At 43.6% G+C, this 15,471-nt stretch overlaps 2 protein-coding genes across 2 annotated transcripts in view; one reads left to right on the forward strand and one right to left on the reverse strand.

Annotated features, from left to right (window-relative positions):
* abhd4 (abhydrolase domain containing 4, N-acyl phospholipase B) overlaps positions 1-1,215 on the reverse strand; it is a gene marked incomplete at its 5' end in the record, with an annotated part of 10,817 nt that extends 9,602 nt beyond the window's left edge. The window contains one exon of the mRNA XM_080777855.1: positions 1,191-1,215. Coding sequence (XP_080633981.1) covers positions 1,191-1,215 — 25 coding nt within the window. The remainder of the gene's footprint in view (positions 1-1,190) is intronic.
* Positions 1,216-8,987: 7,772 nt separating this feature from the next.
* On the forward strand, positions 8,988-15,454 carry dad1 (defender against cell death 1). Its single transcript, XM_080778353.1, has 3 exons — positions 8,988-9,273; positions 12,118-12,290; positions 15,181-15,454. Exons 1-2 carry the CDS (start codon positions 9,063-9,065, stop codon positions 12,246-12,248), a joined length of 342 nt encoding a protein of 113 aa, XP_080634479.1. The 5' UTR covers positions 8,988-9,062; the 3' UTR covers positions 12,249-12,290; positions 15,181-15,454.
* Positions 15,455-15,471: the final 17 nt, after the last annotated feature.

Consider the following 15,471-nt stretch of genomic DNA (forward strand, 5'->3'; position numbering starts at 1 on the left):
CGGACTCCACGTTGGTAACCAAACCACTCATATAGGCTTATATACATTGAACCATATCAGTGCATGCTTGTTAACACTTCGCATCCACACAAAGGGTTAAGCCGTATCACTATCCAGGGTAAAGGTCTGCACGGAGAATGTTACTGTATGTTAACCCTGTAACACCTTGATATATTTGCAAAAAAAGAGATTTGTAGACTACTTTTTACTACTAGGACTTAGAGGAAATTATGTTAAAAAGTGTTTTTTGCAAATGTTATGCAACTTTATAAAAAATAAAAACAAAATATTCAAAAGAATAATAATAGAATAATACATTTATAATTTACATTTGGGGGATATCTTTCACAATGATAAATAAAACCATTTTTGTGAATTTCAGCCTGCCTATGCAAATATCATGACCAATGGCATTGCAATGAACATCAATGATGACCTTTTAGGTGAAAAAAAGAACATGTATTATTGCAACGCTGGGTGTTACAGGGTTAAGTACAGGGTTAAGTCATTGGTAAAACTTGCCATCTTGTGTATACGACAACAAATATTTTGTCCTTGACAACATGAACAGGCGCAGAAGGTTCCCCCAAAACACACCGACCACAATGACATGCAGAGTCAGGTTTAACCAAAATAAATTGCAATAGTAATCGTTCAAGGTTTTTTTTTTATGATCCTTGTCATCAACATAACATATTAGCTACTGACAGGCTAGCTGTCAGTAGCTACCACCGCTAGCCTGACAGGTAGCAGAGGCTAATTTGACAGCTCTGCTCCTGCTGGGTTTTTCTACCGTCGGTATCTTATCTTATCATTACATCAACCTGGATCTCCACCTGTACCATCCCGTCGGGGCAAATTCTGTCCTGGCATCAGCTGGAGCTAACCAAGAAACCGCTACCGACGCGGAGATCTTGACGGAAACCGGCTTTCCTGAATCTATCAACGCTGAGACAACACACCGCACCGGGCCACGTACGTGGCCCTCGCGGGTAGGTCTCACTCCTGCACAGCATTACTACTGTTCATAATCCTGCTTTCTGAGTCAGCTCACCGCACCGGGCCACCACTTGTGTGGCCCTCGCGGGTAGGTGCCGGCCCGGGCTACTACGTGCCTTACCCTAGCCTCTTTTGATAACCCAAACTACACTGTTAATTTCACAATTTACTCGCCAAAGATATTTTTTTACCCTCAGCCACCATGCCCACGGGCATGGCTTCACCTACCGTGTCACCCGACTGTGGCAGTTGTCACCGGCTGTTCCAGGAGGTGTCCGATCTAAGGATGAGGGTGTCACGGCTCCATCAGATCAAGGACGACGAGACCTTCATCGACTCCATGGGGCCGGACAACGATGATACAGTCCATTGCTCGCCCCCCTCCCACCACAGGTGGACCCCCGCCGCTGAACTGGACGACACCGTGCCGGACCCCCGCACGGCCCGCAGACGTCCCCCAGTTGACGGGATCAGTGTCGCGGGTCTGGGCAGCTCTACCCCAGCCTCCTGGTCACTGGTCACTCGTGGTAAACACGGGGGCCCCCAGCCCCCTGTACTTCCATGCCATGCCCAGCCTCTCACCACCAGAAATAGTTTCCTTCTACTGAGCAGCATAGAGGATTTCCCTCCACTGTCCGTTCATAATGTTCCACCATCAAACCCGGGACAGTCCAATGGCTCACTGGCCCCTCCACCCCTCTCTGTTAGATCCAAGCTGTCAGCCTCAGAACAAAAAAAGAGTCGGAAACGAATGCTTCAGGCAGCCGTACGATTCAGATCCCAGTCGTCGGTGTCTCAGCTACCGTCCTCTCCAAATGTCATAGTCCCGTCTCCAAATCCCAGTGAAATAATCCCAACTCTAGCCAATACCTGGGAATGGCCTAGGAGTAAAACAACGCAGCATAGGCTCCCATCTCCAAATAAAAAGCAATATTCCCAGGCCCAGGTCGCTCCAGGAGTCCAACACCCTAAAAACAAGGGTCTAAAGAATCCTCCGTCCACAGCGACTCCATCGATTGCGATCATTTCTGATTCGATCCTAAGAAATGTAAAGGTTCCACGTGCCGAAGTTTTTTGCTTCCCTGGAGCTACCATTCCTGTCCTGATCGGAAAACTACCAGGTGTAATAGATTCACTACCGAATTCAATCAAGAAAATGATCATCCATGTCGGGACAAATGACCAATCCAGTTGTCACTCAGAACTGACGAAGGAGCATTTTTTACAAATGATTGACATTTTAACTAGCAGCAAACTGCCTTTTTTCATATCTGGTCCCATCCCAACGATGTCTCGCGGTGACGCGTATTATAGTAGAATCCTTGCTTTTAATACCTGGATCAAACGATTCTGCTCCACCCACGATTTTAACTTTATAGACAATTTTAACTTGTTCTGGTGCCGTCCCTCCTTTTTTAATCGCGACGGACTCCACCCGAACATACAGGGTGCCCAGGCACTATCAGCCAATATTGGATACAATGTATGCAACGCTCCTCCACCACCACCGATCGATTCTGTGTTGATTAGTCCGGTGGTGTCCCGCTATTGACGTTCCCCCCAAACAGGTAGTTCCGTTAGTTCCGCCCTGGCCATCACTAACGGACTTGGACCACCATCAGCGGCGTCGTCATCATCGCCGTCAGCGTCGTCATCGTCATCATCATCAAATTCATATTTACACTTCAATTCATACTTTCATTCCAACCCATACTTACACGCTCACTCCATCCCAGTTAGAATTACTCCCAGGCTGAACAATCTCAAGCGTCCTGCAGTACCAGCGTCCAGCTCAATTAGTTCCGCCTCAAACCGTGGCACTGTCCTTTCCAACCTCCGCAAACTGAAACGTGTTAACTCACCACCAGATGTCACTGCACCTCTTATGATGTGCCTGTTAAATGTTAGATCACTCACAAATAAATCGTTCATTTGCAGAGACCTCATTATGTCCTCAAATACAGATATATTCATGATTACTGAGTCATGGCTGGGTCCAGGTGACTCACCAACCCTCAAGGAGACCTGCCCACCTGATTACTCTTATTTTAATCACCCTAGATTGGGCCATGGCGGTGGTTTGGCTATAGTTTATAGAAACCTAATTAAATGCTCCCCTGTTGATTTTGGCAGCTACTCTACCTTTGAACTGTTCTGTTTCGTTATTAACGGTAAGACCCCTATTCTATGTGCACTAATTTATAGGCCCCCAAAACGACTGGCCGGATTCCTAGAGGAATTTTCTGAGTTCCTCTCAATTATTATGGCCAAGCATGATAGAGTAATCCTGACTGGGGACTACAATACCCACGTATGCTGCCCTTCCTCCACTTTTGTAACTGATTTTATTGACCTTTATGAAACCTTCAACCTGACACAGCATGTAAATGGTCCCACCCATAAACTAGGCCACACCCTTGATTTAGTACTCACTCATGGTGTTTCCCTGGACAACTTAGATATTGTAGAATTCCCTCCCTCTGACCACAAAGCTGTCTTTTTTAACACTATGCTCCCTCCTCCGGAACCCCTGCCACGTACATCTTCCCGGTCCCGGACTTTTAATTCAAACTCCAGTCATCACTTTCGTCAGGCTTTCCCAGCCACCCCAGCCAATTCCACCATACTCCCACCACGATCGGTTGATGATCTAGTCGAAGCTTTTAACAGTACATGCTCCCATATCCTGGACTCCATTGCACCCTTTAAAACCAATCACTCCAAGCCCAAAGCCATGCTCTGGCTAAATGACCACACTAGGGATATCAAGAGACAATGTAGGAAGGCCGAAAGAAACTGGAAAAAACACAAACTCACCTCCACCCTAGACCATCTCAGGGAATTGATGCTCAGCTACCAATCCGCAGTGAAGGATGCGAGAAGCAGTTACTTCTCTAAACTCATCACCTCACACTCCCATAACTCCAAAATCCTATTTAAAGTAATTGATTCAGTTATTAGCCCTATGCCCAGTGAGCCTCTAGAGGCCTCCCCTGAAAAATGTGAAGAGTTCCTTAACTTTTTTATTAACAAGGTAGAAAACATTAGACAAAATCTCCCCTCAGTACCCAGAACCCCGGATAACTGTCCACCACCTCCTTCACATCTCAGCTCATTTCATTCAATCTCATTAGCAACACTCATAGAGATAATATCACTCATGAAATCATCCTCATGTGCACTAGATTCCATCCCCACCCTATTCCTGAAAGAGGTCCTGGATACTGTTGGTCCCTCCATCTTAGCTATTTTAAACAGTTCCCTAGCCACTGGCGTTTTCCCAAAATCCCTTAAAAGTGCCCTGATACAGCCAATACTGAAAAAGCCTTCCCTTGACCCCCTCATTTTAAACCATTTTAGACCTATTTCTAAACTTTCGTTTTTATCCAAGATTTTAGAGAAAGTAGTTTCCAACCAATTAATTTCCTATCTTAATTTTAACAGTATCTTCGAAAAATTTCAATCTGGCTTCCGCACCCTCCATAGTACTGAAACAACACTTTTAAAGGTCACCAACGACCTGCTCCTCGCCGCTGACTCCGGGGACTGCTCTGTTCTCTTCCTCCTGGACCTAAGCTCCGCCTTCGACACCGTTGACCACTCCATTCTGATCGAGAGACTGGAGCACTGGGTGGGGATTAAAGAGGTGGCACTGGACTGGTTGAGGTCCTACCTCACAGGCAGGAGTGTCTCCGTCACCATTGGTGAGGCTTCCTCTTCCCAAGCCCCCTTCACTTGTGGTGTCCCACAGGGATCTATCCTAGGGCCTTTACTATTCAGCCTTTACATGCTTCCCATCGGCAACATAATCCGCTCCCATAACATTCATTTCCACTGCTATGCAGACGATACCCAGCTGTACATGCCACTAAAACCAGGTCCAGGAAAGATCTCACGCCTACTGGCCTGTCTCACAGACATCAAAAACTGGATGACACAGAACTTTCTCCAATTAAATCAGAAAAAAACAGAAATAATTTTATTCGGCCCCTCCAATTTAACCCTCCCATTACACTCTCAACTCGGTTCCTTCTCCACCAATATTACTCCTGCAGCCCGTAACCTGGGGGTGATTTTCGATTCTGACCTCTCATTCAAAAAACAAGTAACAACAGTCGTCCAATCCTGCTACTTCCAGTTAAGGAACATAGCCAAAATCAAGCCATTCCTCTCAGCCCCGGATCTCGAAACCGTCATTCACGCCCTCATCTCATCACGCCTCGATTACTGTAACTCCATATACTCCGGCCTCCCAAAGAAAACTACTTCCCGCCTACAACTCATACAAAACTCTGCCGCTCGACTACTGACCAACACCAAAAAACGAGACCATATCACACCAATTTTAGCAGATCTGCACTGGCTGCCAGTGAGCACCAGATGTGATTTTAAAATTATTTTAATCACGTTCAAAGCCCTAAATGGGCTGGCCCCTAGTTACATCCGTGAAATGTTATCCCTCCCTAACTCTGTGCGTACCCTTAGATCCTCGGATAAGGCTCTCCTGGCTGTCCCCCATACCAATCTAGTCACCCGGGGTAACCGGGCTTTTTCCGCCCGAGCTCCCAAACTGTGGAATGCACTGCCAGTGCACATTAGGGTAGCCCCATCCGTCCCCATTTTCAAGTCTCGTCTAAAAACTCACCTTTATACAGAGTATTTTTTAACTACTTAATTAGCCAATTTGTATATGTATGTTTGATTTTGTTTTGTTTGCCATTATAATCTTGTTACTGTCTGTTTCTTCTTGTTTTAATCCTGTTCTGTGCAGCACTTTGGAACTATGTTTTGAAAAGCGCTATACAAATAAAGTTCATATCACAGTACACACCCATACTTCCCTTTGACGTTTCATGCCTGCAATGATTCAAGAAAAGAGCATTGTCATGCTGTAAGTCAGCCACATTTTGTTCTGGGTTGGGTTAGGTTTGTTAAAGTGGAGATACCGTAATATATGGCAGCAAAATAAGTGACTAGAATGTTCCCCTGTACCAGTAGTTTTCAACCCTTTTCATATCAAGGCATTAGAGCCACGGGCCACCATTTGATGACATTTAGGGCTGTATTTTGCGTGTCTTAAGTACCAGGTCTTATTCCCTAACTTGAGTAAACTAAAGACCTGGAGGCGTGATCAATGCTCTTTGGATATTCTGAGTGGCCAAAGAGCATTGATCACGCCTCCAGGTCTTTAGTTTACTCAAGTTAGGGAATAAGACCTGGTACTTAAGACACGCAAAATACAGCCCTTAGCCTCTCAGACCCAAAACTATGAATATTTTGTTGTCTGTGGATAAGATTTTGTCCACAATTCCATGATGTAGGTACCATAGGAGAGATAACAGCCAAACGATCAATTATTCTACATTCTCTAAATGTGTAAACTTCTTGTAAATTATTTAATGCAGATGCTTAACAACTCTGGAGAGCGTAAAATGGACGTTTAATTTTACACTCAAGAGGTCCATTCGGTTACCAAACTCTCCATCATTTAGCTGAGGACCACCTGGAACCCCCTCAAGGACCACTGGTTGAGAACCACTGCCCTACTACAGTTAGTGGAAGCTCAGAGCAGACAGTAAATGAAGCAATGGGGAGGTCAATAATCAACAGGCAGTTCAGCAGTGCTGTGTGCTGCTGAGTCACTCACGATGAGGTGTGTGTCCCCCGTGCTGAGCGGAGCGTCACTCACACAGATGTCACCTCTTGTTGTCTTCAACAACAAACGGAACCTAATGAGCGTCACACCCCTCCGCAACTGTCAAGATCACAACCTGAGTGTTTGAGAGTACAGAGTACACAATGTCCTGAAATAATGCCATGGTCGATTCTGTAAGATGGGTACAAGAGGAGAGGGCACTACGGAAAAGTGGGCACCTCAATGTAAAACTTGGCATTTTCTGCAAATGCAAAATCCAAAAAAGACGTCCCAGTAGCTACCCTCGATCAGTCCCATTAGGGAAGAACCAGGGACAGACGAACTCCGGAACTACTCTGCCGGGACTGGGTATATGTGGGAGGATCGCATCAATCTGGCACGTGGATTCCGTGGAAGGACTAGGCTCTGTGGGTTGCCTCCTGTCTGGGCCCTTCCCTATACGTCCACTCCTGCTCTCACCAGGTCCAGCCCCTGTGCGTTGCACCAGACTAGAGGCAGCGGTGGCCGAACGGTTTGCATCTCGAGCTTAGTCCACTTCCCTGGGTAAACAAAGAACTTTGCTTTGCTTTGCTTACTCCCAGCACCAGGCACTTCATTCAGGAGCGGTGGATTACTGGATTCTCGAGCCGCAATGGTTCTGCAGGCTCCACCTGGCCCTTGGTGGTGCCACAGGTTCCACTTGTGGCTTGAATGGCCCTCCTAAAGGCCTCACCGTGGGTTTGTTGGGCTTCTTCCTCACGGAAGACACAGGCTGAGGCACCAACCCATACTGCTCCCGGTTGCCGTCTACATTCCGGCTGCCACCCGTCTCTCCGGTGGTCACCTGACCGTTCCTGGTTGGCACGTAGTCTATTCCTATGATTCACTATAAATATAATAACTAAAACAAAAATACATCGCATGGATGCACCTGGGACGTATCCTCAGTGATGTATAATCCCTAGGTCATCGGGGTTTCGGGTCTTTCAACATCATACCCCTCACTCAGGTGACCCAGCCGGGGTGATCAAGTCCCGACTTACGTCGCAGTAGCTACCCTCGATCAGTCCCAAACCAGGGCCACACAATCTGTTCTGTTCTGTGTATATATATGAGAGATGATATTTATTTTAGTTTTTGAAAAATGGTCTTTAGTAATTAAATTTTTTTTTATACATGATCATTTGAACATTCTTGTAAGTTGTTACAAGCATTGTAAAGCATTGGATTTGGTGTTGTGACCTTAAATGACCTTAATGACCTTAAATGTCAATGTTCAATCGTGTTCTAATCATGTGTACTTACATGATTACTACATATAAATATACTTAAAAATACATCCACAAACCTTTTTTTCTTTTCTTCTTTTTTAACAATTTGGACAAAATAGCCAATTTTACACGATGTGCCCACTCTCCCTATAGTGCCCACTCTTCCTGTTAGGTCCCTAGAATAATGGATTTCTTAATTTTTATTAGCCAATTAACTTTATGTTGTATTAGCGGCCACGCTAACATAATAAAATAATAATAATATAATAAAAGAGTGTTAACGTTACCGAGGTTGATGCAATGAGGTTGTAAAAGACAAAGGAAGGTGAGTTATGTAATTAATGTAAACAAAAACATCACACTACTGTAAATCAATAGTACTGTCTATATACTTACTCTGTCTCACAATCGTTCTGCATCGGAGGAGCGGGAGAGGTGGTGGTCGAAACAGGATCCATTCAATGTCATATTCCGGTGTGTATAATAATATATCAATATATTATATTAATAAACAGTCCTTGACGAGCGTCCGCTTCTCCCTTCAGTGCGTTTTGTAACATCAGAGCAGCTGATTGACTGTTGAAGACACTGGAACACGGGCGGAGTTTAAGCTCGGACTGTATTCTATGTAACACCCCGAAACCGGTGTTGCCATGTCCGCTTACTATAAGCGACTGTGGGCTTCTTTTTCTGTTGATTGATTGATTTATTAACAGTTTGCAGAATTACAGTACATTTCAAGTACAATGCAAAAAACGTAACTGTGAGTGGATGACACCATAAAGCATTACACTTGTTTACAATAGGGCCCACCATTTTCAATTCATCAAAACGTAGTTGTAAAGTAGCTCCTACCTAAACTAAGTATTGTCGCTTATTTGGTCTATTGTTTCCAGACCAGTGATGCTCACAGTCACACATTCTCATGTCAAGGAGCTCCAGATTAATGTATTTATTTGTCCAAGACCCTATACATCTAGAAAAATAAGCGGTTGAAGATGGCTGGATGGATGGTTGCTTATTTCTCTCAGACTCACGCAATCTGGCAACACTGCCCGGAAAAAAAAAAAACCCACTTCCGTTCCTTCTGGACACGTCAGTCATTGAATGAAGAAACGGACGGTTGGAGAGAAAGCCATAATCTTAACAAATCAAACATGTCCAATTCCGTGATCTCGGTGGTCTCTCGCTTCCTGGAGGAATACACCACCACGACGCCCAACAAGCTGAAGGTGGTGGACGCTTACCTGCTGTACATCCTGCTGACCGGCGCGCTGCAGTTCCTCTACTGCCTGCTGGTCGGAACGTTCCCCTTCAACAGCTTCTTGTCCGGCTTCATCTCCTGCGTGGGAGCCTTCATTCTGGGAGGTAAATACAAATACACACATGTTTGTTTGTTTAGGTGGTGGTGGTGTTGTTTATATACATGGTGGTCTAGTGTTAGTTGACCTGCAGACGGTGTGTCTGTGGCCCCGTCCAAGACATGCAGTTCAAGTTCAACAGCTAGCTGTGTAGCATGAGTTCTGATGGCCTCAAAAGTCTAATATCTCCTCCGGTCCAGGGCGATATCCCTTTGGTCTAGTGGTTAAGAATAAAGATGTTGTACTTTCACGTGGGAGGCCCGATCGAGCTCGAATCCCGGGCGTTACACATGCATTTATTGGTTGTAAGTTGTGTGGTGGGCCTATACCTGAAGACGAAGTATAGCTGCACTATAAATGCAAATGTACCCAGCTTGAATATAAACGCTGACCCCGCTTTATATATTTATGCATTATTTATTTCAAGATTATGTGTTGTGGTATATTGTCTTGGCTCTTGAGTATGTAAATAATAGTACAGTGCCGTACAGTTCTCCCTCTTCTCTTCCAAAGGGGACTGTAGAATACTATAGAATCAGAATAAACTTTAATTGTCTCATCATTCACAGGTGTGAAGAATTGGTTGAGGTTATTTTGTGATGTGACCCAATGTTAGCCCAGGTTCGAGTCGAGATACTATAGACAATTGTAGGGAACACACAGAACTTATATTTACAAACAAGTTGGGAGTTGGCTATATTTTATTTTAATGTTTTATTCTTAAATATATTTCCCCCCTCCCAATTATGTTAGTTCCCCCACGTGTAAATAGCAACTTAATCTTCATAGCCGCAAGGGATGCTATAATGCTATCTGGCATCCACGTTGCAACACCAACCCTTGACAGCCCATTCATCAAAACCAAAAAGTCCTATCTGATTGTATTCAATGTTAATAAAATCACCAATATCGCTGTACCAAAAGCTTGGTATATCATGTATCTGTCAAGTTTTTATTTTTTCACCTCTGTCAAATTCCGTGCAGGTGATTCTTATTCAAATTGATAAGAGTTTGGAAGCACTCGTTTTCAACAACTCAAAAGCGCCCTGCTGCAGTGCTGCCTCCTGCATTACGTGTGATTTCCAAACGGGTGGTACACTGGACCGTCGGGTGATTTACAACAAGCGCTTCCAAACTCGAACAATTCGAAACATAATCACGTCATGCACAGAATCTATTGACGGAAGGTCAGACTTCACTGACCGTTACAAAGAGGATAACCCAAGCTTTCCGTACAGATGCAGTATTGGTGTGTTTAAAGTCATTTAATTAATACAATCTGATAGGAGTTTTTGTTTTCAATGAATGGGCTGTCAAGGGTTCGTATTGCAACAACAAAGCCTGACAGCATTATAGCATCTAAGTTGCTTGCATATTATACACATTGACAGCCCGTTCACGAAAACAGAAAAGTCCTATCTGATTGTATTAAACTCACCAATCTTGCAGCTGTATTGGAAAGCATGAGTTATTCTTTGTCAAGCACATAGAAATACGTTTATTGACAAAGTCTAATGCCTAATGCATGCAGATCCTTTCACCAGGAGGATGCAGGGCCTAGGGTTAGGCCTAATGTATGCAAAGGAACAAACTTTGCTGCCCAGTTAGTTGCACTTCCAGCTGAACAACCAACCGACGGGCATCGTTCTGGTGCAGCAGTGACAGAATTAAATTGCCCTCCCCACCCAGCTTCCCGCCCGGCCATACCGGAGGCACCGTGGAGGCACTCAAGTATTTGAATGTATTTTGAATACAATCCAGGAAATACATTCTTATGCACACCTGATCGGCTCAGAGACGGGTGCGCAGGCAGGGATCAACGTATAAACAAAATGTACTACACAATGACCCTCACACCGTCTGCACTTGCAATGGAGCGTCGCAGCCCCTTTCATGACGACCCCAGGCCCAGGAAATAATTCCCAATGCATTTTTTCCATAGACATTACAAAAGGTATTTATTTAAAGACTTTCCAACTCGAGTTGTGACAAATCATGACTATAAACACAATATTTTGGACCAAACAAATAATGTGTTTTTGTCATGATTTCTCACAACTCCAGTTGGCTTTGTATGAGGCTTAAAAGGTCTTTAAATAAATACTTTTTGAAATGTCTGAGGAAAATGAACGGGGAATCATTTCCTGGGCCCTGGTAGGGGGCGGGACTGCCACACTCTATGAACACTTTGATTATTTAAGCTTTGGTCATAGTGAGATGCCTGAAGAATAAAAGTGTTCATATTGCATATAGTGCAGATGTTGTGCAGGTCATTGTGTACATTTTGTGCATTTAAAAAAACCAAAAACAAAACCACACCTAAGCACACCTCAGGAAGACCCGTATTGTCTCTTGTCCACCTTTTGGATAAGTGCCATTATTGATCACAGTTTTTTGACAATTGGTCACAAAAGTCACTGCAAAGGAGGAAGGCATCCCTTTGTTGTGCAGTGATAAAGATCAACCTCTCCACCTGGCTTCCATTCCTGAACACAGTCAATTGTGTTTGTAGACGATGCTCAGCCAAACTGGACGCACTGGAGGTGGTGGAGTCAAATCCCAGCCTATACAGTTTTGTATTTTTTCCCCTGTGCCAAGATTCAAGGTTCTTAAACGGCTTGCTGGTTTTGGAACAAAGTTCTCTATTTACAACTGTTGTCTTGGCTACACCACCACAAGCATACCAGAAATAATGTATCTTGAATTCTTGATTTAATGTGCTTTTGATCAGCATCACTATGTTCATTTCAGACTGAAAGCATTTTTAAGCACCATTTTGAGTGTGTGGCAAGACATTATGCGGGGCGAGAAGTGAGAACTAACGATGCATATTCTGTCTCCTTTCTTTTAGTGTGTCTTCGTATTCAGATCAACCCAACGAACAAAACGGAGTTCATGTCCATCTCTCCAGAGAGGGCTTTTGCCGACTTCCTATTCGCTCACACTGTCCTCCACCTGGTCGTGATGAACTTCATTGGTTGAAAAACGTCGCAGCCTCAACTACAAATAATCCCATGTCAGCAGGTGAGCGTGAGCATTCACACGCATATTTTGTAATAATTCAAACGTTTTGATAGTCAAGCTTCAACTTTATATCCCTGGGAAAAATCTATCATTTCTAGACCTGCACTGACAACAAATATCCACACATAATCAAAATGGTATCTTTAAAAAAAAAAAGACACACACAAACAAACAAACGCACAGATGTACGGTCACAGAGGGAGAGAGAAAATGTAGAAAACTTTTAGACTCCTGTTAACGTAAAGCCTCTCGTTTAATCAAGCTACTCTACTGCATCTAGTGTCTAGCCCATTAACAAAGGCAACTGAATGTGACAAATAATATAGGGAATCTTTTAATTCCCAAACTATCAAAATACAATATAAAATGCAAAGCTAAACGGAGTAAGATGATGATTGTCCGAAGCAGGTAATTTGGGCCATAATATCATCTCAAAATGACCGTTCTGATGACGAGGACATTATAGGCAGCGTCAGAGACTGTATACTCAAGGTGAACATGCTGAGAGAGATTTAGCGTGTGTTCAACCGGTGAAGAGTTCACTCTTTAGATCTTTCTGTAATCTGTATACTGCCCACCTGTGGTGTCACCTCATGAGGCTGCTGCTGAGAGCACCAATAAGCTCGGGTGCAAGCCAGACAGTCTTTAAATAAATACTTTAAGAAATGCCTATGGGAGAATGCATTGGGATTTATTTCCTGGGCCACTCGTTGTTCTGAAAGGGGGAGGGACTGCGACGCTCTATAGCACCCACTGACTGAAGGCTGTAGCTCCCCCTCCCCCTGTGAACGCCACAGACTAAAAACAGTCTAAGTCCACACTATTGATCCATAATGTATAAATGATAGATAAGGCTTCAGGACAACGAGGCCTTTTTGTGGAGGGGTCAGAATGAAATTTGGACTTAGACTGTTTTTCGTCTGTGGTACTCATTGTTGTCATGTAGGAACACACCTTTACGGTGTTCACAGAACAGGTATTCAAATGCTAATACGGTGGCTTTGTTCCAGTGACCGCACGGTTTATTCACACTACACTGACAGCGGGAGAGGCTGCTGTCTGTGTACACTCTCAAAAGGGTCCATTTGGTTACCAACTCTCCATCATTTAGCTGGGGGACCACCTGGGGCTGGAACCCCCTCAAGGACCACTGGTGGTCCCCGGACCGCTCACTGGTGGAAAACCACTGCTCTAGAGAATAGTTCTGCTAGCTGGCTGTTAATGTTACTTTACTGCTCGTCATACCCATTTAGGCCTGAGGCCGATTCTAAAAACGCCTCTAAATCCTGACCTAAGGTTTCTGAAAAACTTCAAATATTTTTTATAGCAGAATCAAAATGTTTACATTTTTGAATATTGTACATACTGTACAGAACCCAAATATGGATTCCCCGATCTGAGTGTGTAAAACACCAAAATGGGTTCCTGCCCAGAATGGGTTAAGAAACTATTTTCGTCATGTAACATGCTTAACAATGGCTTCACGGTTACACTTGCTTACCATCCCAAATAACAAATCTGATAAATGTTTTCATTTTGACCACCCCCAGGCTCTTATGTACATTATGGATTTATGTTTTTGTTTTGTCATGTTAAAAAGTAACAAAATGTAAAAATGATGGGCACTAATAAGCCACAAGCTTCTGCTTTTCGATCAGGCTAAAATAAAATGCTTTTTTTGTAATGTCTCACCGTTCAAAGAGTATCTGAATAAACGGTATATATTCATTAGAATGGCCCGATTAGCCTCTTCTCTCGGCTAACGTTAACACCCAGCATTGGGCATGTTCCCCACTGTTCACCCAATGATGGCTGCCTGCTCAAAAGTCCAACGTTCAAATGAAGTATCTTTATACAGTGTAGATGTAGAATGTCAAAGTTGACAGAAGAGGGAGCACTAACCTTGTTCCACAGACAGCAGCCACACTGTAAACAGTGTTGTAGCGCCTACAGTCTGTCTGCAGTGATGTTTCCGTTTATGCCATTTAGACCTGAGGATGTGTAGTATCTTGTGTCACCTTGTAGATTTTAATTAACCATTATTTTAAACTTTAGCTGTTGGAAAAATAGCAGATCTACAAGTTCATATCGTGGTACCGAGTGCCGTGCTACGAGCTTGTAGATCTGCTATTTGTTTTTGAAAAATCATGAAAATGTGTGCAATTCTTTGAATATATATTTATTCTCTCACAGTGAACGTTTTAACTCAAATCTTTGCTTCTGGGGGGGTTTCCTGGAACAACATATTTTCAGGGGAGGGGTGGGGGGGGGGGGGGGGGGGTTCTGCGGCCAATTGCATATCTTTTTGGCATCCTTGACATGAAATAGTTTGAGAACCACTGACGCATAGAAACACAGTTTTTCCAGAAAACTCTCATGATTTAGAAGACATTTGTAAAGTATTGTTGTTCCTCTTAACCCATTTTCCGCAGGAACCCCTTTTGGTGTTAGCATTATGTTATGCTTTAGCTATTTTTTGAAAAATCGAAGAACGACTGACGGGTCGGAAACATAGCTTTTTCAGAAAACTGTCAGGATGTAGAAGACAGATTTTTAGAATCTGATCTCAGGTCAAAATGGGTTAACCCATTCTGAACGGGAACCCATTTTGGTGTTAGCACTATGTTATGCTTTAGGTATTGAAAAATAGCAGATCTACAAGCTCATAGCGCGCCACCGAGTGGCGCGCTACGAGCTTGTAGGTCTGCTATTTTTGAAAAATCGAACAACTGACATTTTTAGAATCTGATCTCAGGTCAGAATGGGTTAATCAGACCATTGTGTGTCCAGTGGAAACCTCGTATGAATCTGATCTCAGGTCAGAATGGGTTAACACTTACACAAAATTCTGCGGTACTGATGATCTCCTTCTCTTCTCATCGTTCAACAGAAGAGATGATTTAATGGTTCCCCTCCGAGACGTCGTGAAGCCACCTCTTCATCCGGGCCAGTAATTCGGACAGTTTGAAGCCCAACCATTCAAAAGGAATTGGCTGCAACAACTTGTGTCTTATTCTCTTATTATCACACAAGACAACTTTTGTCTTATTGACAAAACCATTGAAAATGTTTAGATTTTGTTTTGTTTTATATACTTGTTCATTTTCTAAAAAGCATTCCCTTTTGCACTGAGAGAAATGGAAATAAAGGCTACTGCAATGGCATTAATTGTGTATTGTGG

The sequence above is a fragment of the Protomyctophum bolini genome, assembly GCF_963924005.1.
Source record: "Protomyctophum bolini genome assembly, chromosome: 12".
In the NCBI taxonomy this organism is placed as follows: domain Eukaryota; kingdom Metazoa; phylum Chordata; class Actinopteri; order Myctophiformes; family Myctophidae; genus Protomyctophum; species Protomyctophum bolini.